Genomic DNA, 15,752 nt, shown 5'->3' with positions numbered 1-15,752 from the left:
CATCTCTCAGAATATCGAAAATTTCCAATAAATTAATCTGAACCCTTTGGAAAATTAGAGAAGTGGGTACTCATGCTAGCAGGGTCACATGTCATTGCAAGCTCCATGTGAGCAAACGATGGCCATGGAACACAAAGGTGCACCCACTCTGTCTAACAAGGTCAGTAACCCAATCATGCAAGAGATGAAGATTGAGAACAAGGGAAGGGAGCATTCCAATAATAGGCCAATATATAAGAACACGATCTTTGCGATTCAACCCATTGTTTTACTTGGGATTTGAAAGAAAAAATGGAGCTCAGTTTTTAAGATCATGTGATGCCTTATATCTTTTTCTTGTTTGAGAGAGCATTAATTGATGGATATAATGTTTTAATTTAGTTGGGTTTTGAAAGAAAAGAGAGGAGAGTCATTGCAAGATTATCTGTTTTTTTTGTCTTGGTTGACAGAGCATTAATTGATGGATGTAATGTATAACTGCAGTTTCTATCAGGTTAAATGTGTAACTGTTCCGAACAATTCATCTGTCATGAACTATATTAGAAGGGCGAGGATAATTTTTCTAGGATATTTTTATGCCACAAACTGTCTAGGACGTGGACCATTCAAAGAACATAAATATAATCATCCCTTTTATGTGCCACATGCACAATTGGCAACACACGAGGTTCTCGATGACCTAAGAATGCCGCACGTGGTATGTGTGGCCGTGATGTCAATCGGTGGTTTATAGCTCTGTCTCTCCTCTTCAGTGTAGAGATATGCAAACAATCAATGGCTTGGAGAAATCATCAATTAATGCCTTTTTAAGAAGGGCGATGATATTTTCAACCCCCGGCATTACGCATGCGCTCCACTTATAAGGTGATTTGGAGTTAAAAAAGTGTTATAAGGGTAGCTGTAGACACCCCATTTTGACCTGACCCAAATTTTCCAAAAATTAAATAAATCCCAAAAAAATATGAGTCCTGAAACCAAATTTCGAATCCTAAATGTCAAGTTTCAAGTGCCTGAAGCATATCTCCGAAATTTTGGAAGAATCGAGCCTTCAATGCAAAAGAACCCAAAAAAAAATAAAATTGTATTTGCAGATCATTTTTGAAACCCTTAGAAGCCTGGATGATCCCCAGAACTGCTAATGACCCCCGCTTAATCGCCCCAATTTTTTGAAACTTACGAAATTTAGAAAATATCCCAGAATTTTGGTGTTGCACCCCACCCCCCCCCCCCCCTCAAGCGTAGAAAGTACGCTAAAAACGATTGTCCATGGAAGAAAGAGAGGGCAAATATATGTTTTTGTTTGTTAAAAAAAAGGGGTGGGATAGCCGAGCATGGGTGCCATTAAAGCAAAAAAGGGGTAATAGTGAGGAAAAACCTAGGTATAAAACTCCATGGCTCGTCAGAAGGGAGAGGATTTTTCTCTTTTATTTTTTACGGAGGCAGAGAAGAGAGAAGCTGAGAAAGAAAGGGAGGGAGGTGGAGACCGAATCACCATCTCCGACCGACTTGTTGCCGCCCTGTTGCCGCCGGCCGAACCACCATCTCCCATCTAAACCCATCTTTTTCTCTCCTCCACCTTCTCAGCCACCTACCACCATTTTTTTCTTTATTTTTACCTCCAAAACCCATCTCTGTAAACCCCCATCACCTCCTCCACTAACCTCCATCTCCGACCTTCACCATCATCAACCACACCCATTCCATTTTTTTAAAAACCCATCTTCTCCGGCCGAAATCCGGCAAACCCCACAGGAATCCAAACCCATCCTCAACAAATTTCAGTAAACCCTCTTCTCCTTCCACCTTTATTCCAACCCCAATAAACCCATCTCATTCTCTATTAGCCTAAACCCATTTAGTTAAACCCCATTTTATTATAATCCAAAATCCCTCCCAACCGAACCCTAATTCCCGGCCATCCTAGCCGGAATCCGGCAAGAATCCGGCCCTAGCTACCCTCTCTACACCACCGACAATCTTCTTCTTCCCTAACCCCTTTACCATCAAACCATCCATTTTTAACCCCATCTCCACCCTCTCTGCAACTTCTCCATCACCGGAACTCCGGCCGTGCCACCTCCGACCACTGCCCACAACCATTAACTCCGGTCATCCTCCCCACAATAGCCATCTTCTTCTCAATCAAAACCCACTTTAAACCCTCTTCAAATCAGACCCCAAGACCTCCATCACCTCCATTACAGCTACCCCATCTGAGCATCGAACCCTATTTCAACCAATCCCTCTTCAAATCAAAACCCACCTCAAACCTCTTCATTTGCAACCCTTAGAACCAGCCACCATTTCTCCAATTCCGTGAATCCGGCAACAACTCCTTGAAATTCCGGAGAAAATCCGACCCAATCCCAAGGCCTGCGACCACCACCTCTGGAATTGGATTCCCTTTGATCCCGGCAACTCTTCTTCGAATCCGACCGCGTCAACCTACTTCAGGACAAACCCGTTGTTCTGATGATTTTCGCCATCTCTCCTCCGGTCGGATCCGCAGATTCCGTCGCCACCGTCTAGACCTCTAGCCTTCATCTCGTCCGGACACCTCCACAAGATCCGCACCATTATCGACACCAATCTGCGGTCAAAGCAAATCCAAACTGCCAAGAAAAAGAGCAAGGCAAAAAAAAGAAGAGAAAAGATCTGAACCCTTGAATTTTTGCTTCAGCAGGTAATATCTAGTTCCTTCTCTTCATTTATGTAGTCTGGCACTTCCATAGTTCTTAGATCCTTTGAATGTTTCTATCCTATTGATGTGCTAGGCTTAGAATTACCAGTTGTGCTCGATTGTCATTTTTAACAGAGTTTGGTTTTTCCGCAAACCTTGATTTACCAACCTTGAATTTTCATTCCTTTTCATTGATTAAGTGTCGTTAATTTTAAGGATGAAATGAGCTTCGGATTTTGGTTCCCAGTAGCATTTTGCAGATTACAGGTTTCTGATCCGATGTTTTCTCTGAACCCCATTTCTTATAATCCTTGGTCCATGAGACTTCTTTATAGACTTTAACTCTTTCCTGTCCCTTGCTTTGTTAAAACTCCCATTTCTTTTGCCTTGGATTATTGTGAGAATTCAACTTTGACTAGTGATACTCTCATAATCATGTAATGATGATGGTACTGCTCTATGTTGCCGACTTGTCGTACTAATACGAGTGATTCTATTTCCATTAATCGCTTCATGCTTCATCAATGGTTGAATATGAAAATAGCTAATTCATGCCATGATTAGTACAGTGTGGTATAGATGATAGATCTCATTTATCAAATTCAGTTGTCTTTTCGCTCTTTGTTTGGTTTAGGAGAACCCTTATGAGCTGTAATAATCTTTGAGAATAGTTGTAATAAAAGACAAGGGGATTCTATGTGATTATCAAAACATGGGTTCAATGATGTCATTTTTCCTAAACTGACTATAAAGTACCAACATCCGCGCTGTCTTCTTTCACAAATGGCAGCCTTCTGCCATCTCTTTCTTTCATATGATCTGTTTCTAATGGTTGTTTTAGGTACAGCCTCCAATGGAGAAATGTCTCACCAGGTTAGTATCGTCATTAGCAAAATATTGTAGCGCGGCTATCCATGGTTGGATTTTTTAATAGTGGCATTACTAAGTTTTGATAATTGCATGTAATCAGCTAGTCTATGTTATTTCAACTGATCTTATGTGATTTGCTATTAACAGCCATGTTGGGAGGCTATACCAATTTCATTTGTCTCGCACATAGTCACGTTCCTTCTCTGTTTGTTTTCTCTAGTTCCTGTTGCCCGGTTTTCGGTCCCACAACTATGTTGTTTGTGAGTGCAAGACTATCAAGCCATCTCGCTACACCACCACTAGTTTGTGAGTTTATAGTAGTGTTGTCCATTGTCTTGGAATGGGTTAAATATGCTGCCTTGCTTGATTCCCATATCATCTCATATCCTACTCGTGAGTTTGATTTTCACGTGACTTGCTCCCTTGTTCATAGAATTGGAGCTGTGTTGCCTCCTACTTTGAAAATCTGGGAATACGGATCATTCTCCCGGCGATGACGGAATATTTCTTGAGCCAACCCCTTGCCCTTCCTATCATTTTCTCCGTCTTAGAGTCTTCACAGGGCTCGAGGGGTTTCCTTTCTTATCTTCTTTCGGGACTACTATCTTCACGTTCCTGGGAATACTCTTTGCATCTCGGGATTCCATCGATTTTGGGAACACATTGTCGGGTTAAGGCGATGACGGACGGAAACCTCTTGAGAAAAAACCCCACTTTCAATCAAAGGGATAAAAAACAACAAAAATCTAAAAACAACAAATAACATAAAAAAGCCAAAAACTTTCGAATTACGTTGGCTTGATCCCTTTTCACAGGGTACGTAGGTAGCTTGGGTCCGCCCAAGTTCAGTCAAACCTTTTTAATAAATATTTTCAAACATTTCAAAACAAAAACAAAAATGGGCAAGGATGGTGATTGCCAGGTTACTCGGAGCCCTCTTTTCATTCCATTTCCGGTTTTCATCGTGGTTTTCCTGTTTCTATCGGTTTTCTGACGTTTTATCCGGTTTTGGGACGGGCAATGACGTAGCGTGGCCCCTTTACAGGGATTGTCCTCACTGAGCCCAACGATAGGTCATGACGATTGCGAGACTTGTCCGATCTTCAGCAGATTAGGATCGCTGGGCTTGATTCCTTTTGAATCGCCCTCTGAGCCTATCGTGTGTTCCATTTTCTTTTTCCTGGCAGTTTTTGGTTCTCGCATACCAATGATTTTCTGATTCTTTTCTTTTCTTGCATCTTTTTAGCTTGTCATGTGCTTGCCTCAGATTTCTCATGCGTCGCTTCTAGTTTGTTTGCTTCTCAAGCATGTGATTGATTGTTATTTTCTTAACCTTATCTCTCGCATAGGTTCGCATGTTAGTGTGATTACTTTACTGCTTTGGTTGCTTAGCTGTAGCGTTTATTCATTTGTCTTATCTTGATCATCTGTCTAGATATATATCTTTACTGCTTTCCTTATCTCATTATATCTATCATTTGGAGAAAACATGAAAATCAGCTGATTTTTTTCTAAAAGTGTAGGGGATTTGCGATAAACTTGGCGAACAATGGACGCACAGATCAACAGGATGTTCAGAATCCGGAGGACGCTAATGCAGATGCTAAAGGACCGAGGTTATTTAGTGGGAGATTTCGAAATCAACATGACGAAAGATCAGTTTGTTGATAAATTTGGAGAAAACGTGAAGAGGGATGATCTTGTTATCAACAAAACCAAGCGGAGTGACTCTGGTGATCAGGTATTTTTTTTAAAATCACCCCCGCCAATAATGCCAACTGATTGATTTAGCTGTTTCTAAAATGTAGGTTGAAATTTTGTAAAAGCGGAGTGACTCTCTCTGTAGTTGACGTTTGATGATACTGTCAATTGATGAACTGTGTAGGGTAAATTTGTTTGTTGGGTGTGAGAATATTGATCTCGACATGAACTTAATTCCTACTTCTTGCAATATTGCCCTGATCAATTTTCATTTCTACCTTGTTCTGGGGCTTGATAATTTCCAACTAGACTTTCGTCTCCAATTGGCTTTTCACATGTAGTATGATTGTGATTTCTGCCAGCAACCAGCTCTTTAAGGATGCGATCAAGTTGACATCAAATAATCTGCATCTGCTCTCGTCTCTGTACTTCATGATTAACATCAAATTTCTTGATACTAGGTTTACCGCATTGAGTCATGGAGTTCAAAGAATCATGAAAATCACAAAATTCAACCTGATGGATCAGAACTTGTTCGAATAAGTAACATCTGAATATATTTGGATCAGAACTTGTTCGAATAAGTAACGTCTGAATATATTTTTTGACTTTCTCGCCCCTTGATCAGTCCATGCTTGTATTTTGTTTGGCTTCTACCTACCATCTTGGTCCCCAGCCTTTGACTAGTTTTTTTCTTCTTTTGAATATATTTATTGTTACCACTCGAATAAATACTTGCTTGGATTAGTAACATCTGGATTTAATCAATATCTTACCGATTTAATCAATCCAATTTCCAAACTGATCAATGCATGAAGTGAAGTTGATAAAATGCATCATGTCAGTCTCATATTCTATGCATGGTTTAAAATTTTGGTTTCGGTAACCGTTTCGAGCCCCACCAAAAACCGAAATTTCGGTCCGAAATTTGGTAATTTGGTTCCAAATTCCGGCCGAAATTTTGTAACACTTTTTTTTTTTAATAAATAATGTCATTAAACCGAAATTTGGTAAATGGCGAAAAATTGAATTTTGGAAAATTTCAGTTTCGGTCCCCACCGGTATCCGAAATTTCGGATTTCGGTCGAAATTTAAAACCATGATTCTATGAACCCTGGAGATCAACTATATATGACTCCCAGACCAACCCTAGTCGTGTGTGTTTGGGCTTCATCATTGGGAAGGAAAAATAATAGTTTATTCTGCCCATTAACAACTGCCTTAGACCATGATCCCGTGGTCTGGATCATTTGTTTATTGGCACCACCATGAGGCGTCTAATCAATGGCCCACAAGTGGATAGTTAGAAAGAATATGACTGATGGTTCATCTTGCATCAAAATTTGGCTCAATTTACCATGAATTTTGTTTCTTATGTATAGCTATTATATTTTGCACCAGATATATGTTTTTTTCCCGGAGGAAGAAAAGGTTGGCGTGAAGACAATGAAGACTTATATCAATCGTATGAAAACAGAGAACGTGTCCAGAGCAATACTAGTTGTCCAACAAAATCTAACTCCCTTTGCAAAAACATGCATTCAAGAGTTTTCGAATAAATTTCATTTGGAGGTTTTCCAGGTGAGTTGCTCATGCTATTCCTTTTTGTAGAATTGTGAATTTGTTCATATTGGACTTTACCTACTCAGCAAATGAAATGCATTCTGTACTTGTAAATCTATGTCAGCTGTTTTTCTTTCATTTTTAATCTTTCGCAATGAAATTCTGAAAAAATGCTTTGGGGGCAGAGGTTCAAGACAAAAATGTTTTTCTTTCATGGCATTATAGGTCCTTAATTGAGGACTTGCTTGGTCAATGTAGAAAATTTCATGGTCAAATGTTTTGTTTATTCCTTCATAAACTTATTCTACAGTTTTCTTGCAACAATTTTAGCTAGTAAATTGCATAAATTCTATCAATATAAAAGATATGGATTACATAGCATCAATAGTTATGATCCAAACTTGAAAGGAGTGGACAAAGTTGCCAAATAATGAATTAGCTGTCATTTATCTTTGGCTATTAGCTTGAGTTTTGAGGTTTTTGATTATGTCATGTAGAGGTACTGATTTTTTTTTTCTCACTTTCGTGATGCAGGAGGCAGAGCTTCTGGTCAACATTAAAGAACATGTTCTTGTTCCTGAGCATCAAGTGCTTACAAATGAAGAAAAGAAGATTTTACTAGAACGATATACTGTAAAAGATTTCCAGGTTTGTGCTAAGTTAGTTTGTTTTGCAATGCTTTACATTTTAGATTCTTTTGTTCTGTTCTTGGATATGGTATTTATCTCATGGATAATCTGCAGTTCACCACTAGCTGTACACAATTAGTTATTTTTTAAATTACATAATTATGGTTGATGTTAATCTTTCTTAGTGTATAAATTAATATTTGGGAGCAATTAAATGGTGCCCCCGTTTGTTTTTCCAAAGAAAAGTGTTGGAGGCAAAAGTGACAGTGGGGTCCAATGGTTTGATGATCCAAACTATTCATTTGCTATGCTCTATAATGAAGTAGGCAACCCAGACCTTTTGATTTTTTGAATGAAACCCATACCTTTGGATTTGTAATGATTTTATATCTTTGTTTTTTAACTTTCCAAGCCACCCATTCTACACTAATTATTTAGGACCTATGAAGCACGGGTACGGGGTGCGGGTACGACACGACACGGGTACGTGATTTGCCAAAAAAACCGGGTGCGGGTACGTTCGGGTACGCCGAATATAATAATATATTTTAATATTTTATTATATATTGATAAAATTTTTTAAAAAAAAATTGTAGAGCAATCAAATAACAATAACATCACCAAAATGGAAAATTCTAATATTACTCTTAATTTCTTTAGTGATTAAGTTCCATATTTCATAACATGAGGCATCAATCCATCAATCATTAGAAAAAAAAGTCTGTCACCAGTGTGTTACCAGTGCCTGACAAGATGAATAATTTTTAGAGACCAAATTATGAGATTTTTTTTACCGGACTTTTGGGATTTAATAATGTTTGAACAAAATAGATTTTATGAATTTTTAAAATTTGAAAAATACCCCACCGTTTGGAAGTTAAGAAAGTTAAAATTTTGACCCGACCCTTTTTCTTTGAATTTTGTACTAGAACTGGAGAGTTGACTTTTTTTCCTTTTAAATTTGGGTGTTGAAACTATTTTTAATAAATCCAAAAGGGAGGTATTCCGTTATTTACATGTAAATCTTAAGTAAGACATTTACTTAAGATTTACATGTAAATAACGAGTACAGGAAAGTAGAGAGAAGTACAGGAGGGGAAAGAGAAGCAGCAGGAAGAAGCAGGACGTGTCGGGTACGCGTGGTGCGCACCCGACACGCAAAATTAGTTTTTTTTTTTTTTTTTAAAAAAGGGGGTACGTACCCCGGACGTACCCGGGGCGTACCCGGACGTACCCGCACCCCATACGTGTCGGGTGCGGGTGCGGGAGCCCCGGGAGAGTACCCGTGCTTCCTAGTTTAGGACTATCTAATCGGGAAGTTTTTTGGGGCATGGCCTATCAAAGGTGGGGACCAATAGCCTTGAACTTATTCCTCCTTATTTGTTGGGGAAAATATGACCAGACACCATATAAACTTTCATATGTAGATGCTTTTTTTTTAAATGGTCAAGAATATCATTAATAGGACCGAGATGGTCAGGAAAAAAAAACAAGGAATGTACATGAGCAATGATACAGACAAAAAGCATCACAAAGAATCAAGGAGGAAATCATATTGCTCCAATGATTCCAAGTGAACACCCCTCCGAGCTTATTGGTCTGCCGCCCCATTAGCCGATCGTCTGACATGACGATATGAAATTTTAGCATTGCCGACAATGTCTTTTATCTCATTGAAAAAGTCCGCAAACCGCCAAGGGGGCACGTGAGAACCTGAGAGCCACCGTATCACATTGTTGGAATCTCCGTGTACCGCAATATGATTGAAATCCTCCCCCTCCAATTAATTTAATCCCTTGATGCACCGCCTGAAATTCCGCTTCATTGGAGTGTGTACAACCCAATGGGCCCGCGAAAGCCCACCTCACCGCTCCATCCTCATCTCTAAGCACTCCCCCGAAGCCGGCCGACCCCGGATTACCAAGGCTCAAACCATTGAAATTAAGTTTAACATATCCTCTGCAGTTCCCAAGCTTGAACAATGTGGGTAGAGAGGTCAACACTTCAGCGCATACTTCTCTCCAACCATACCACAGATCAAAGAAGGAAACAGAATTAAAACTAGGAAGGGGTTTAGCCCAATAAATTGTAAGCGCCAAATGTTTGTGAACTTGCTAGACTTTTTTAGAGAAAGTGGGTAAAAAAGTAGGGGCTGCTTTTTATCATTGCTACATGGACTCTTCCATGAAGAGCTCACACTTAGGGCCCGTTTGGATACGCGGATTTTAGAATCCAGGTTTTAGTTTGAAAACAGTGTAAAAGAGGGTTCATGATCAAGCTGCTACATGCTTTCCTGACAGCTTGTCTTGGATTTTAAGTGAGAAATCCAGGTTTTAGAAATCTCTCCCACATCCTGAGATTTCTAAAACCTGGAAACATGGGATGATCTCTTGCTATCTTGGTAACGGAAAGAACGGCGAGAAATCTGAAAATGACGGCTGGCCTGCTTCTTCTCTTGTCTCCCACCTACGATTTTGAGGAAATCCAGGATTCTAAAATTCGGGTATCCAAACGGGGCCCCTAAATGATTATCCTTCTAAACTAGTACAAAATTTATTAGGATCAACATGATTTTCCTTTTGACCAGTTTGACCACTTGTTAAGATTTCACCTTTTATTGTGAGCCACATGAAAGTCAAAGTCATAGCCAAATTTATCTCCAAAAGAAATGGTATAACTTCTTTCTTTCTTTTCTTGTTGGATTCTTTCTTTGTCAAGATTTTATTATACTGAATTTACTTAGCATGGAATTATTGAAAACTTTTCCAATTAATAAGAATAGTTCACCTTTCCCTTCATTGAATTTGAATGCCATTAATTCCCAGATGGACGGAGGACTGGATGGACGACGGGAAATTTGGAATCCAATCAAGTCAAACATGGAGAATCAATAAGTGGAAAATAGGGAAAAAACAAAGGGAAAATTGGTAAACACGGAGAGCTAAGCAAAGGGGTAAATCCAACTAAAATGGAAAATTACAAATTAGAAAAAGAATAAGTAGAAAGCGCTGCTTCATCTAAGTAGGATTTGCTTGTTGAGCTCCTGCCTTCCCCATCTAAGTTAGGGCAAAGTAGGCTGAAGGGCAAGTGATGCAGGCGAGTTCACAGAAGCTTGAGGATAGAGGAGGTGGTCTGACTTAGAACTCTGATTTAATATTTGTACAACACTCAGAGATAGGGAATTGTCAAAAGGACTAAGAAAAACTCAAGGAATTTAGCTCTAATCGCTATTCGAGAAAGATAAGTCTCCTCAAGTTTCATCATTAAGTGATCTTGAGGATAGTGAAGAGAGATATCCAAAAATAAATATCAGATCTGTTTTGTTTTGCCCTTGTACTATGCATTTCTCTTTGATAATTTCTAGGTATGAGATTCAGTCAATATCTGTTAAGTAAAGGGCTCCAAGAAACTAGGAAAATAGGACTGGAATTTAGAATATAAGCTCCAGTCAGACAACCTGCTTTTAGAAATACTGGCGAGAAAACTTTTGAACTTTAGGATGAGATTTCTACACAGATCTGATAACAAATTCTCCATATACTATGGATTTACTTGATTAACAATCGAGATGGCAGTTAGGAATGAGTTTTGGAGGCAATCGTCCAAGGAACATTGCATAGAGAACCGTCTCACAATCTATGGCAGAAAATCTGTTATAGTGATTGTGCAACATGGCAGTTCATTGAGATCTCTGATTTCTGAACAGATCTGTGCAAGATTGTTTGAGATCTTGTGAAGGTCAGTACTAAAATAAGAGGAAATAAACTTGAGTATAGAAAACTCTCAGATCTGACTCCTAGTTTTGTGTATTCATTGACACATTGATGAAAACTACTAACCTTGAAAGTTCTTGGCCAAACTTGATCAAATCATTGAGAAAGGTTTCACTAAATTGAAATGATGTTAAGCAATGGGGAATTCATTTACAGAACCTGGAATTGAAGAAGAACTTATCACTAAAACTCATAAAATTTCCAGGATTTCCAGCAACAATCAAGTTAATGAACAGTTATAAAGAGGTCTTTTCCATTTGATCTTCTCTTGATATTTTTCTAGATCTTTCCTCAAGGATTCAACTACGAATCTTGCGTGCTGACCGAAGAACTCCAGAAATCTCATACACCATTCGTTAAACAAGGAAAAGGTAGGTCGATCTAGGAAGAAAGCTAGAGATTCAATCCTTCAAATCTTTTTCTCCAAGAACGCATAAGCAGAAATCTTTGCACTTGCGAAGGATTTCCCTCCAAAAGGAATCTCGGATCTTTATTTCAATTTCAAAAACAAAAACTACAGCAAATGAGGATTTAAGGGCCTTATATAGAAAGCCCATGCAAGTAAAAAAGACAAGATTATTTCTACTAATACTAGGGAAATGACCAAACTATAACTACATGTGTAAATGAAACAAAACCTATACTAAGGAGACATGAAGGGAAAGGATGATCTAAAGAATGCTAAGGGGATGTTCCTGCATCAGCAAGCCCCATCCTGTATCAATGGTGTGGGGTGTCAGAAGCTGTTTGTTGCCCCGTGGCCAACTCGAAGGGGCTGCTCAAAAAGTGGTATCAATAAAAACAGGGAACAAGCCATGTATAGCCGTATAGGGCTTTGCACGGACCAATTCGGGGTACTCAATAGTGAGGAAAGCAGCAGCTTGCTTTCGACCTTTTAGAGGGAAGTGCAAGTGGAATATTGATTGGAAGAAAGGGGAGAGGAAGCTTACTCGACCATCGGTGGAAGGGACCAGATCATGATGAAACCACTTTTTCCTTGCTCCCCAGCTACATTACATTTTTTTAATTAGAGCTTGGAGTTGAAATTTCCCTCCGTCAAGGGCCCTATCGAAAATGTCCCTCGATGTTGAAACCGAGTTAGTTTGGATGGAGTAGGAGCCTTTCCCTTTTCTTTTTGAAAGGTTGAGATTTTATTCTAGTAGAAGACCAACGTGGTCGAGTTTACAATTGAAAGAGAAGAAACATCAGCACAAAAGGGAAAAGAGAAAAAAACCGTAAAACCCAAGGATGGAAGTCAAAGAGCTCGCATCCCAAATTCGTCCTGAGTATGCTGATCAGCATCGAATGTAGCTGACCTCCAAACATGCTGAAAGTGCACCCTATGACCCTCAATGCGCTCCAAAATTTCATCGATAACAAAGGCAAATCATCAAGGATAGACGGACTTGTTGCTCAACCATCGAATGGCATTTGAGCTAGTTTCCTTTCACTGTTATATCTTTGAAAACATGGAAATCAACCAACCAAATTTCACACAGAATCGCTTGCACCTCTGTGGCGTTTGAATCACTTCGACCAATGGGACACGAGAAAGCCCACTTGGTGATTCCGTATTTTGTCCCTAAGGGCATCTTCCACTCCCGCCGAACCCAGGTCTACAAGGCAGATGCCATCAAACTACAGTTTAACTGGCCCAGGTAGAGGAGCACAAGGTAAAGGGGCTGAAGCTCTTGGTTACTACAAACCTCATGCCAAAAGTACAAGAAAGCACAAGAGAAGACACTTTGAATTTATTACTGACACACGTGTCCTGCCGTGTCCAACACAACATGCGTGTCCACCCATGTCGACTCTCCTTTGGACACTTTTAGATGTCTTGCTACAAGTGTTAGACTTAATCTGGGTGTGTGGACATGTTTTTGTGCTATGTCATGTGTGACATTGTATTTTATTATTGCATATTGTGTTTACCTCTTTTATTATTAACTATTCGTTTCGTATAATTTTTTTTAGATTTTCTTTAACTAATATTTGTTGTTGCATTATATATACTCTATTTTATCCGTGTTCCCGTTTCTAAATTTTGGGGGTTTGCCGTGTCCGTGTCGACACGCGACACTCGTGTTTGTGTCCACAAATCATAGCCCTAAACTTTAAGAAAAATCCTTTGAGCCATTTTAGACTTGTTGAAAATATGGTTGTTTCTTTCTTTCGAAATCACCCATATATTTGCCAGGAGTAGTAACCTAGAGGGTGCGACCTCTCAAAGCATGGGTTGAAAAACCAACGATCAAAAAACACCTCAATATGCGCTATTGGGAAAGACAAAGAGATCCAAAAGAGCGATAGGGTCCGGCTCCTAATATCTCTAGCAAACCTGTAATGAATAAAGATGTTGAAAATCTCTCCTAGCATGTTGCCGCCCTTGGAATATGCTAACCATCTTCTCCTTTGAAGGAAGGATGCATTGCAACTAATAGTGACGACTTCACCTTCATAGGAAGAGCCATCTTCTATCTTCACATAGCCAATCTCTCAAGTTTCAGTGAGGAGAAAAAATCTCCATTCACATGGCCAAACAAGCAAGAGTTTAGGAACTATATCCTTTCCTGAATGTATTTTCGGTCCACCTCACGACCTGAATATGATTCTTCTCTGTAGCCATGCTTCCCCATACTGAGACCTGAAACACTTACCCAAGACTGAAATTCCCTGAAAACTACACCTGTTAGCAATTCTGTCTACTTTCCCCCTTCCCACTCCTAGCTTGGTCCCCCCATTCCATCTCCTAATCAATGGAAAAATTGCCAATGGGGGACACCGAGATACGAGAATTGGCTACGGGGGACACACTTTTGAAAAATTGTTAGAGAGGGACGAAATGGGGGTTATCAAGTCTCTAAAAAGGGGGTTATCAACCCTCTAAATGGGGTTATCAAACTCTCAAAATGGAGTTATCAACCCTCTTTAACAATTTTTCAAAATTGTGTCCCCTTTTGGCAATTCCATCCTTTTTGTGTCCCCCGTCGGCAATTTACCCCAGAACCCCAACCATCCCAAGTTAACCCACGTGCTGTTCTCTGCCTCATCGTCTCATCCTCCTGCTAGTGGACCCTCCCCATATGGAATAAGCGTTCCAGGGAAGGATCCTTTTATTTATTGTTGGGACATGTAAAAATCAGTAGCTATCAATTGATTGAGATAATGATAATTCTGTTTCATGTGACTTAATTGGAATAAAAGGTCCATTAAAAATAAAATGGAATAAATGGTGCTTGTGAGATTTATCTAGGATACTGGGTTTCATGCTTGTGGGACATCTTGTCCAACCTTTGTATTTGGGTTCTTTTCATCAATAAATGTAACCTCTTTCAAAATAAAAAATAAAAAATAAAATAAAATGCTTGTTTAAACTATTGTGCACAATCTCTCTCTCTCTCTCTCTCTCTCTCTCTCTCTCTCTCATGCATGATTGCATTCACTTGTTGCTTCAGTCAGTGACTTATGTTTCATTCGGGCTGAGTCACACAATGGCATTTTATTAGCGTACTGAAACTAAACATTAAGAGCTTAGTTAGGGCCTAGATCTTCAGCCATTAGAATTTTATCAGAATCTGATGTAATGTCTGTTTTCTTATGACACTGGTTTCAGCTTCCGCGGATTCAAGTTACTGATCCTATAGCTAGATATTATGGGCTCAAGCGGGGAAATGTTGTGAAGATCACTCGACCGAGCGAGACTGCTGGCAGATACATCACGTACCGCTTTGTTGTCTGAGTTATGTTATGGGCTCCAGCTGGGCTCCTTTGTTCTCCTAATTGTTAACAATAGAAAGTATTTTGTCGCTGAGTTTTAACTGTGGCTTTGGGAAAAGACACCATACCTCTTTTCTTGCTGTTGTTTTTCTTCTCAGTTTGGATGTTTGGCATAATTCCTTATAACTTGAGCTATCTTTAGAATCAGTCAGAGCCCCCTTGCATGCCGAATTGCCAATATATACTTACAGAGTGTTTTTGTTGATTGAATAGTTCAAGACATGGTTTGAAAAACCTTACTTCATTATCGTATTTGCTTTTATTAGTACTCTGTTATTCAGATTGTCATGTGTACAATATCAGTTGAATATATCTTTGAAGGAAGATACTAGTGCCACATGCCGAGGCAAAAAGATGGATTTTCATCTGCCCATCATTGTATTTTTGGCGTGGTTACAATCATCTGCACCAGTGACCATTGACCCATTACTTGGATGTGAACACTTACTGTGTGTCTTCGTAGCAGCTCTTGTCTGAAATTAAGATTTAAAGTTGCCATTAAAAAAAATTAGGATTTAAGGTTGGTCTCTCTCTACTTTTACTGCCGTTTGCAACTTTCTAAGTAACTTTGAATGGTAAACATGTTCTTTTGGTTCACCGGTTTGGTGATCCAAATCATTCATTTGTTGGCGCCTAAATTGGATGGATGGATCATAAACCAAAAATCTCTTTTTTTTCCCCCACTTTCTAAACTATCCATTTTACACCCTACAATATGAATGGTTAGGATCACCTAATGGGAAGAGGTTTGGAGCATGA

The 15,752-nt window shown here is 39.3% G+C and overlaps 1 protein-coding gene across 2 annotated transcripts; it reads left to right on the top strand.

Annotated features, from left to right (window-relative positions):
• The first annotated feature begins 1,365 nt into the window (after positions 1-1,365).
• LOC143882336 (DNA-directed RNA polymerases II and IV subunit 5A-like) lies at positions 1,366-15,261 on the top strand. Of its 2 annotated transcripts, none has more exons than XM_077385880.1 (5): positions 1,366-2,683; positions 5,069-5,291; positions 6,653-6,832; positions 7,349-7,462; positions 14,830-15,261. In XM_077385880.1, the coding sequence occupies exons 2-5, from the start codon at positions 5,100-5,102 to the stop codon at positions 14,953-14,955; spliced, it is 612 nt and encodes a 203-aa protein (XP_077241995.1). In that variant the 5' UTR covers positions 1,366-2,683; positions 5,069-5,099; the 3' UTR covers positions 14,956-15,261. The 2 variants fall into 2 exon arrangements, with proteins under 2 accessions (XP_077241995.1, XP_077241994.1); XM_077385879.1 differs by having other exon boundaries at positions 1,376-2,683; positions 5,074-5,291.
• The last annotated feature ends 491 nt before the right edge of the window (positions 15,262-15,752 follow it).

This window comes from Tasmannia lanceolata, unplaced genomic scaffold, assembly GCF_043159265.1.
Source record: "Tasmannia lanceolata isolate RefF3 unplaced genomic scaffold, GAP_Taslan_0.1 ptg000007l, whole genome shotgun sequence".
Taxonomy (NCBI): domain Eukaryota; kingdom Viridiplantae; phylum Streptophyta; class Magnoliopsida; order Canellales; family Winteraceae; genus Tasmannia; species Tasmannia lanceolata.
The sequence above is the reverse complement of the archived record's forward strand: the minus strand, read 5'-3'. Positions and strand labels throughout refer to the sequence as shown.

Excerpts from the sequence above, each read along its gene's own strand:
- LOC143882336 (XM_077385880.1), top strand. The coding sequence starts at position 5,100 with ATGGACGCACAGATCAACAGGATGTTCAGAATCCGGAGGACGCTAATG. Across the intron at positions 6,833-7,348 it reads TTCATTTGGAGGTTTTCCAG|GAGGCAGAGCTTCTGGTCAA; the intron begins GTGAGTTGCTCA and ends TTCGTGATGCAG. Across the intron at positions 7,463-14,829 it reads ATACTGTAAAAGATTTCCAG|CTTCCGCGGATTCAAGTTAC; the intron begins GTTTGTGCTAAG and ends CACTGGTTTCAG.